The sequence below is a fragment of the Sinocyclocheilus anshuiensis genome, unplaced genomic scaffold, assembly GCF_001515605.1.
Source record: "Sinocyclocheilus anshuiensis isolate Anshui unplaced genomic scaffold, SAMN03320099.WGS_v1.1 scaffold655, whole genome shotgun sequence".
In the NCBI taxonomy this organism is placed as follows: Eukaryota; Metazoa; Chordata; class Actinopteri; order Cypriniformes; family Cyprinidae; genus Sinocyclocheilus; species Sinocyclocheilus anshuiensis.
In genome coordinates, this window is record NW_015548221.1 from 733,500 (window position 1) to 743,075 (window position 9,576).

Genomic DNA, 9,576 nt, shown 5'->3' on the forward strand with positions numbered 1-9,576 from the left:
TGGGCCGCTTTGTGACATTACAAACCCCGGAAAACAACGCTGTAGTCCAAACAAGCCGTTCGTTGTAGTTCTTAAAAAAAATTTTTTTAAACGAAGTATCTCCCTTTGGAGTGGACTTTGAGATTTGTAACTTTGTAGATCTTTTTTTATGCCCAAACATACACACTACACACTGACTAAAATTTAAAAAGTGAAAAAGCATAATAGGTCCCCTTTAAATCCTCTCCGCTACCTGCAGAAGTTATGAACTCAGCGAAATGATAATCACAAAATAAAGTGGTATGAAATGTGATTTGTAATAATAAGATGCTGCAGTTAGAGACGATTATGTATATTGACTAGTGCTGTCAAACGATTAATCGCGATTAATCGCATCCAAAATAAGACATGACTGTTTATGGTCCAGTGTACTGCAGTCCTGCTGCGTTGCCATATGGATTCTTCATAACCTGGATTGTAAACACACAGCTGAATATAGGCGGACTTCTTCTGTGGGAGATAACTATTTTACGAGTTTGTGATTTTGTATGAATTCATACGTTGTGAATTTTATGAAAACGCATAATTTTTAGAAAATATTGGCATGAAGGCCAACCCATAAACATAACCATCACTATGAGCAGATCATTCAAAAACGTACAAATGATAAATACTAACAAATTAACCACTAATTCATCAAAACTTAAACAGTTAAGAATTGCCATGAAATAGTTTTGGGTTTGAAGTTTTTAAATGCCAGACTCCCAAATATGATGATCCTTGTGTGAGGGGCCATCCTAAAATTTAGACCCAGACATGTATATGTATATTAAACATTTATATTATATACATGGCAAAAATATAAATATATTATAAAATATAAATTATTTACTTAACATTTTGAATTTTTATTTACTAGCATTTTATTTTTGTTTTTTATTTTTACACTGATAAAACCCAGCTCATATAATTCTACACTTTTATGATAACTTCAATAACAAGTCCAAATACGCCCCCCACCCAAAAACACCATATAAAACAGTCCATCCATGCATGCATTTTATGTAAATAATGTACATTATAGGCAGTTAAGTATAAAATAAGTGTTTACTGCATTAGTATCACTAATTACAAAGCCCAAAATGTGAAGACCAAACTACTGACATAGGTAACTAGTTGTGAGTTAAGTGATGTTTTTAGTATGCGGGAGAGAAAATGAACTGTTATTTTACAGCTATGCCACACACATAATGGATGCATGTATTTATAGGATTGCTTAATTCACAGTGAGTTTCACTGGTAGTGTTAACCCATGATCCCATAAGTCAATGAATACATTTTGTAAGGTCATTGAATGTAATAAATGTTCATCTTCAGGTGTTAATGTAAACATTTACTGTGTAAAAATGGCAACATTGAGCTGCATGAGTATTGTATTTATGATGATTTTCTTAGTTTGCTTCAGAAGTATTCAATGGGATCATGATGAGCCTTGGATGTCTGAATGCTGTGCAGCTTCAGTTTTTCTCCAGCATGGGGCAGAGTTTTATAGACACGTAGATGAATGTACTCATCCCCACCTACATGCACCTGAAACAGATCATTTACAACAATGATTTTAAAAAGATATTGTAGCTGTTAAGGACTATATCTGAGGCTTGCTTTTACAGACATATTCAGTACATTAACATGGTACTCCTATAAGTTCATTCATAAAATCACAGGGATTTTCTCTTACCTTAATGAAGTAATTTGTCCCCGCAACAAGTTGTGTTTTAAAAGTTTTTGCGGCGAAAACGTCAAACTTGCGCCCAGCTTTATCCTCGGCATGAGACTTTATCTGTGGAAAAACGGGAACTACGTTTGTTGTTATATGACACATCACTTCACTATTTCTATTTATCTGCAATGAAAAGTTACCAACCTCGTCGCATATTTTCTGCACCTCTTCATTCGCATCTTTCGCCTCAGTTGTTCCGCCACAAAGTAAAGGCATTTTATATACTGAGAGGTAACAAAAATACTCAGTAATATCTTCTCACCATCAAATTGACTGAATGGAAAGTTTCCTTCCTGTTGATCACGAGACATTGGAACAGACCATTTTTGTGGAATAGACTAAAGAGTGTTGCAGTATATGAGCAGAGAAGAGCTGCTCGGCTGTTGTGCTTAAACATATGTCTAAATATGATGAATATTTACGTTTAAACGTAAAATATTGATCTTTCCTGTGGTAATGTATCTCTGTTCATATTTCATCATCCCCCGCGAAGTGGTTTGATCCTCGTATTGCAGCACGTGTAACATGTTAGTGCGTGGATAGTTTTGATGTAAATAATTGTTTAACGCGATAAAAAAAATACAAATTTTAAATTTATTAAACAATTCACGCAGGTTTTTCCTAAACTCTACATACGCATGTGACTCCAGATGACTACTGATGCTTCTGTGACTACTGAATGAATCTTAAACATATTTTTGGAACTTTTTTTTTTTTTTTTAATACTACAATATTTGTCATGTATTGTATACATTATTATAGTTTTTTTGTTGTTTTATTTTTTTTTATTTTATGTGTTTATGTTTGGTAAAGAACAACTTGTACTGAAACTTAATATGCAAAAGGTTGCCCTTGAAGATACACGAATTGTTAAGTACATTTGAATGAAACCAAACACATATACCAGTCAATCATGGTCTTCTAAGGAAATCTGCAAATCTTTAAGATGAAACCAAACTTTGCAAAATGTATAACAGGTTAAGCAACTCTGCAAAAACATGACTGTAAACATGTTTTGCTAAACTGTGTATAAGTGGCAATATCACTTCTTCAACACGTTCAGATGTGTTTCATAATAGATATATGCTTCATCGTGTCCATCCATGTGTACATTTACTTCCTTAACTGTTAAAGACATTATTACACACACAGTTAATGACTAAGCCATGTTATCAAACATGTACCTGTGGATAAAAAGTGTAGTTTTTACTTTATAAAACTTTTAATGAATTTATAAAAAAAAATGGAAACAGAAACTATTTTAAAAGAAAAAAACCTACACCATCTGCTACTATTTTTTTGTTAATTCAAAGTGTAAGATCAGTTAATTATGTAAGGATTTTTCATAACCATCGGAAGTGCAAAGACAAAATGGTAGCCTTGACAGCCATTGTACACCTGTATTCAAATGACATACTGAGCACGTGTAGTCATACAGTTACACAACCTGCCCTTTATAAATCCAGTCCCACGGGAGTATTATTTGTGTTATTCAGTCCTCAGAGTGTTACGGTAACTTCCCTCTCTCTTCAACGCTTGGTTTCAGACTCCGGAATTGGTTTCAGACGTATAAGTAAGATACAAGTTTTGTGTCTTTATGTTTCATTTACTTATTACTAATAATGCATATGTGAGGGTGCTTCGTTTTGAGCTGATATTTACATTTACATTTAGTCATTTAGCAGACGCTTTTATCCAAAGATAGTCCTTTCTGTTGTCATTTTCATCATCTGCATCATATTCAACGCACTTGCTGGACCGGGAACTGGTATGTGCAGAAGATAAATATAATACTGTTTCCAGTATGAATTAGGTGCTAAATTACATTTTGGTTAAATATATCGCTACAATTTTATTTTTTCCTATTTGCAGGTCCTTTTCGGAACAACACTGGAGCGATATCAGATAAATACAATACAGAAATCACTCCCTCGGGATGGACCTTCTCAATCTGGGGTGTCATCTACACTTGGCTGTCACTCATGCATGTTTACATCCTCACCACTACCTGCAGGAGGTAAGAACTCAGTGAGCTAGAATCAAATGGTAATCAAAAAATAAAGTGGCATGAAATGTGATTTTGTAATAATAACATGCTGCAGTTAATGAGACGATTATGTATATTGTGCTCACAGGACTGTTTATGGTCCAATGTACTGCAGTCCTGCTGTGTTGCCATATGGATTCTTCATAACCTGGATTGTAAACATGCTGCTAAATATAATCTGGCTTCTTCTGTGGGACAGACAGTAAGTTTATGTCATTTTAAAAACAATTCTGATATACTGTGGCAGCCAAAAGTTTGTAATATTAAAGATTTTTAAATGTTATTGGTCTCTTATGGCTGCATTTATATAATGAAAAATACAGCAATATTGTGAAATGTTATTACAATTTTAAATAACTATTTTCAATTTTAGTATATTTTAAAATGTAATTAATTTCTGTGATGGCAAAGCAGAATTTTCAGCAGTCATTACTCCTGTCTTCGAATGATCTTTAAGAAATCATTGTAATATGCTGAAGCATTTCTCATTATTTAAAATTGTGTTGCTTTTTGTGGAAACCATAATAAAACCGTGATCTTTGATGAATAGAAAGTTCATTAAACGGTATTTATTAAATTTAAAAATAACAGCAAAAACTGTGAAAACGTTGATAAAAAATAAGAAATGTTTCTTAAACAGCACATTAGAATGATTTCTGAAGGATCATGTGACACTGAAGACTGGAGTAATGGCTGATGAAAATTCAGCTTTGCATCACAGGAATAAATAATATTTTAAAACAAACAAATACATAAATAACAGTTCATTTAAATAGTAATAATATTTCACAATATTACCGTTTTCAGTACTGTTGGCTACCAGTGTATATTCAAGTAATAAAATTGAAATATATTTTCAATATATTTTTAAAAGAGGAAATTCTACTAATATTTGAGGAAAATAATTGTATACATATACTGTATGTACAATACATTGGACTTAAAACATGTTTATATAATTTATATATTAATACTTACTTTATAATTATATTATACTTACCTCTCTCGTTTTTGTTGACTGTTTGCAAAATCCTCATAAACTTCTTTGCATTTCTTTAAAGGGTGATGATTGCTGCATTCATTATCCTTGCCTTGATTGCCTTCACAAACTATTTGCTGATAATCTTCTCCTGTCATGGACTCAAACAATATGGAGCCTGGTTAAACAAATATCACAAAGTAGACCTCTGGTGCATACGGATATTGGTGAGAGTCCATTACAATTTTACTTAATAGCATCTCAAACCATTTGAAAAACATTATGCATTTTTAATTTAGCATCTTTAATCTTGCAGGTTCAGAATGGCATTGCAACATACACAACATGGACAACAATTGCCACTCTGATTAACTTCACTGTTGTGCTGAGATATGATGCTGGAATGACCCAGTCAGACCCAGTGATGATCAGTCTCTCTCTCTCTATTCTTTTGGGTGAAGCTATTTCTTGGTAAGACCATGGAACTCAAATAAATGAAGGATGCTAAATAAATGAAAGACATACATTTTGAGATTAATGCATTATTATTTTACAGGTTCATTGTTGAGAACTTTGTGTTTGAAAAGCACCTGCGATACATTCTGACAGTCTACCCTGTTGTTATTGTGGCCTTGAGTGGAAACATGACCAAGAACTTTAAATCTGCAGATCCAAGCCGCAGCGGCATTTACATAGGTGAGCATGAATGTGATAATGGCTTTGCCGTTGTGTTCTTAATCTGTTGTGCCATATTTCATGACAACAATATTTTGTTATTTTCCACAGCTGTTTTACTGGGGTTGACTTGTACACTATTTGCGATCAAAGTGTTGCTGGTTATATGGAGGCACATTAAACATCCTCTCTACAAAGGCATGAATGTAGAGGAGGCGATATCACCAATGGAAATTGCTGAAAAGCAGAAGAAGATCTTCACTTAAACGGAATAAGAACAGTTATTTTAAATTGTAATAATCATATTACATTATTAAAGTTTTACTGCATTTTTTTATCAAACAAATGCAGAGTGAAAAAAAGAAATGTTAAAGAAAAAGCTTACCAAACTTTTGAACTGTAATTAATAGATAGATAGATAAGATAGATGTATAGATAGATATATAGATATGGTTGTGTGTGTGTGTGTGCGTATGTGTGAATTATATGATAAATGTATAGTTACCATGAGTTAGTTTTATGTATTTTATTCTTCAAATGAACTTGTGATGTTTGAATCAATGATTTCAGGTCAAAGCCAAAAAGAAACTGCATTATTATCAAGGACATGAAATGTAAGTAATGTTAGACTTTCATAACAAACAACCTATTGTATTGGTTAATATCTTAACTAGTTCAAGTAAAAGTAATTTAATCATATGTTGCTGCTGGTTTTCAGAGTCAGTTCTGACTTCAAGATCGATAAGGTTTTCACCTTGCGTGACATTGACAATCTCTTCGACGACATTGGTAATTATATTCTTACATTCATTTAATTGCTTAAAACATTCATTTCATTGTCGCTTTTTCATGCTATTCATTGTGCGAAACAATATCTCATGTTGTTGTTATTGGTAGATGCTGACTCTGAGCTGGGTTTGCCTCTGCTTTCTCCTTTGCCCAAAAGCACTGGCATGAATAGTCAGAAGAAAAGTGAAAGTTCTTCTGATCCAGAAAAGATGAAGGCATCATCTCAACAGGTACACATGAAGTGAATCATTAGAAGTCAGTCTGTTCTTAGTGCTACAATGTGATTGTTAATCAGATGACTCTGATTGTCAGGTGCCCAAGGATGCTTTAATCCAGGAAAATGGCATTCAAGAAGATGAAATGATTTATAAAGGTAAACCTACATCTAATCGATTGTATTATTGGACACATTTTTTATATCAGTTGTACTGTGTATAATTACTAGCTATTATTGCACATTTTGTTTTAAAGTAAACATAACATTTGATTAAACCAGCAAAAAATGTTAAATTATAAACCATATTTTTGATAATTTGAAATGAAATATTAATAAATGCAAAAATGAAATTGTAATTGAAAATTCTAAATGCAAATATAAAATTATGCAATTAAATTAAGTAAATGTATAATTTGTATTGGCAATGCAAGTAGAAATTTGAACTACTTGCCCGACCATGAAAGCAGAAAAAAAGAGTTAATTATTTAGCATATCTCACCTGTCTCATACCTGCTTAGCATCTGTAATAATTGTCATATTTCTTTCAATCCTAACAAAGAGAGTCCATTTAAAGAACTTGCTCCCATAAAGACATCCAGCCCTATTGCTTTGGCAACAGAGAGGGATGAAACGGTGGATGGAGTCAGACCTGTGGCTGATCCTCTTCTCTTTGTTGAGGATGAGGAACCCATTGGTGGAGACTTAAGCAAGGGGTCCTGCACTCAGCAGTCAGAACCGGTCAAGGAATCTGTTAATGGGTAAGAATAAAACGAGTCATAAATGTTACTGTTTTTGATTTATTGTCTAACTGTTCACTTATTTTCTCTGCTCTGAAGGGATAGCGGGTCTCTGGCTTCACCACCAGAAAGGCTTGAGTTTAGAAAAACTACTAAAGCAACTGCTGGTTCTTTATCAAGGTCAGATATTAATGTGTAACAACAGTATTGTTCATCAACATTGAATTTAACCTTTCTTATAAATAATATTAATAGGATTTAAAATATATAATCACATTTCTTGTATTATGATAAAAACAAATTCAACTTAAAATGTTTATTCTTCAGTATGAAGCCTGCGAAAACCACTAAAATGCCAGAGCAAGCCACACAGTCAGCTCCAGAAACTAAGGAAGGTTTAACAATGTAAGGAAGGTACCATTTCTAATGTTATAACTGAATTGTTCTCTCTATTTAGAGCTGCAGATTTCTTATTAAATCTTCAAATTTTTTTATTATTAAGGGAAAAAAATCAGAATCAACTTTCTCCTGTTTTGGTTCAGAAAAGTGAACCAAAACTTCAAGAGGTGGAGCAATGCAAGAATCAGGTGGTGGAGGATCAAGGCAAAGGATTGTCTTTCCAGCACAAGCTTAATAAGGCCTTGATGCCTAAATCCCCACGGTGAGTTTAAATGTGTTTCTGATAGGGCTGTGAATCTTTGGGTAGACAGCGAATCGATTCGATTCACGATTCATAAGTCTTCGATTCGATTCAAGAACGATTTTTGCTAATTCAGAACGAATCGATTCGATTTACAATTATATTCGATTCGATTTGATTAACGATTTGATTCTGCATTCTTTAAGTGCATTCACAGGATTATTTAAATGCTTAGTCAGGGGGCAAATTACACGGCAGCCTTTATGGTTACAGAACCATAGGTTAGAGAAAAAAAAACACTTGTCCATTGTTAGATGCTAGTTTAATGATGCTATGGCATGACATGGCATATGTAGAAATGTATGTAAGCCAAGATTTTAAAAAAGAGCTTTAAAAGTATGATGTATATGCTAACATTTTGTCACACTAGTGGCGTAGCCATCATTTCAGAAGTGACAGAAAAATCAAATACAATAATTTGATGTATGTATGTATTTTAATTTGTTTACAAGGAATTATTTTCTTATCTCTTACTTTGAATTTGCTATAAGAAATCAAATACACTTCTGGACAATAATCAATCATTTTTAATCTATAATTTTTTCCTAATGGCAATTTTATGATTGTTTTAAATACGACAAACAATTATTTCAATTTTCTGCACAGAATAAGGTAGGAAATATACTTTATAGTTTCTGTACTGTAATAAATTATGTCAATTAGCAATGCATTATTCATAAATTGTATTTATTTATTGCGTTTATTATCTTAATGTTTCCGTTCATTCTGCTTTTTATTCAGTTTAGCTGCAGATATAGCCTGGCATGTCTTAAGTTCTATGAGCGCGAGATCACTTCTCTTTCAGTGCGAAAACTTCTTTCTCATTTTCATCAAATTAAATGCTATAGTGTTTAACTTTTCCTCTCCTTCGGCGAATGATGATTCTGAAAGAAAACGCGCCCGATGTCTGTTTTCTATAGCAACGAACGCTACTTTCATGCATCTGATTATCAGATAAACCTTGCGCTCTTATTTCAAGGTTGTTGTTAAAGCTGTGGTTATTTTCACGGTTTCCTTTGTACATTTGGTTTAACAACATTGTTAAAACACATTTCTCATTCAATGGAACTGTGCGTATGCTTTAGACACTTACATTTTTGCTTCATCCATGCAATAAATAGCCTACGCAGCTTTCGACTGCTCAGGTAATGTCGTCGGTATGACCGAGAGCCATTGAAAAACTACAGAAAAGTAAAACTACTTCACTTTAGCATTACTGGCCACGAGTAGCCTACTAAGGAGAGATCACACATCAGCTGCTCAAAAAATGTCAGTGAGCGAGGGCACGAACACTGTTCAAGGTCTTCAATAATTCGTTGTAGTAATTTACTGTGTATATATTTTGAAAGCATTGAATCGCTATAGAAATCGTGATTCATTCAATTCTTAGCGTTTTAAATCGATTACTGTCCGAAATTGGCAATTCACGATTCAAAAAGCCATGTTTCAGGTTTGTAAAGGTTTGTAATCGAGAAAACGAGTCGTTACACCCCTAGTTTCTGATCTTAAAGGGTTAGTTCACCCAAAAATTTGAGATCGGCGTTGCGCATGCGCCGCTCAGAAGTGAAAAACGCGGAGACGCAGGGGAGAGAACAAAACAATGGTCATGAATTAGAAGTACAAAACGAGGATTTGTAAAGAAGAATGTCGGAGGATTTCGATATAAGCCAAGA

The 9,576-nt window shown here is 33.4% G+C and overlaps 3 protein-coding genes across 4 annotated transcripts in view; 2 read left to right on the forward strand and 1 right to left on the reverse strand.

The window, feature by feature from the left end:
• Positions 1 to 1,025: 1,025 nt before the first annotated feature.
• LOC107654238 (cystatin-B-like) lies at positions 1,026 to 2,070 on the reverse strand. 2 transcript variants are annotated; one of them, XM_016441248.1, is made up of 3 exons: positions 1,904 to 2,070; positions 1,718 to 1,819; positions 1,026 to 1,569 (listed from the first exon to the last, which is right to left on the reverse strand). In XM_016441248.1, exons 1-3 carry the CDS (start codon positions 1,973 to 1,975, stop codon positions 1,441 to 1,443), a joined length of 303 nt encoding a protein of 100 aa, XP_016296734.1. In that variant the 5' UTR covers positions 1,976 to 2,070; the 3' UTR covers positions 1,026 to 1,440. The 2 variants fall into 2 exon arrangements, with proteins under 2 accessions (XP_016296734.1, XP_016296735.1); XM_016441249.1 differs by having other exon boundaries at positions 1,718 to 1,836; positions 1,904 to 1,985.
• A 1,060-nt stretch (positions 2,071 to 3,130) lies between these two features.
• Positions 3,131 to 5,726, forward strand: LOC107654190 (uncharacterized). The gene is made up of 8 exons (XM_016441158.1): positions 3,131 to 3,151; positions 3,461 to 3,527; positions 3,632 to 3,776; positions 3,895 to 4,008; positions 4,868 to 5,012; positions 5,102 to 5,256; positions 5,342 to 5,481; positions 5,572 to 5,726. The coding sequence occupies exons 1-8, from the start codon at positions 3,131 to 3,133 to the stop codon at positions 5,724 to 5,726; spliced, it is 942 nt and encodes a 313-aa protein (XP_016296644.1).
• Positions 5,727 to 5,946: 220 nt separating this feature from the next.
• Positions 5,947 to 9,576, forward strand: part of LOC107654191 (proteoglycan 4-like) — a gene marked incomplete at its 3' end in the record, with an annotated part of 9,456 nt that continues 5,826 nt past the window's right edge. Inside the window, exons 1-9 of the mRNA XM_016441159.1 lie at positions 5,947 to 5,955; positions 6,031 to 6,074; positions 6,179 to 6,249; positions 6,358 to 6,479; positions 6,562 to 6,622; positions 7,026 to 7,224; positions 7,303 to 7,383; positions 7,531 to 7,608; positions 7,706 to 7,864. Coding sequence (XP_016296645.1) covers positions 5,947 to 5,955; positions 6,031 to 6,074; positions 6,179 to 6,249; positions 6,358 to 6,479; positions 6,562 to 6,622; positions 7,026 to 7,224; positions 7,303 to 7,383; positions 7,531 to 7,608; positions 7,706 to 7,864 — 824 coding nt within the window. The remainder of the gene's footprint in view (positions 5,956 to 6,030; positions 6,075 to 6,178; positions 6,250 to 6,357; positions 6,480 to 6,561; positions 6,623 to 7,025; positions 7,225 to 7,302; positions 7,384 to 7,530; positions 7,609 to 7,705; positions 7,865 to 9,576) is intronic.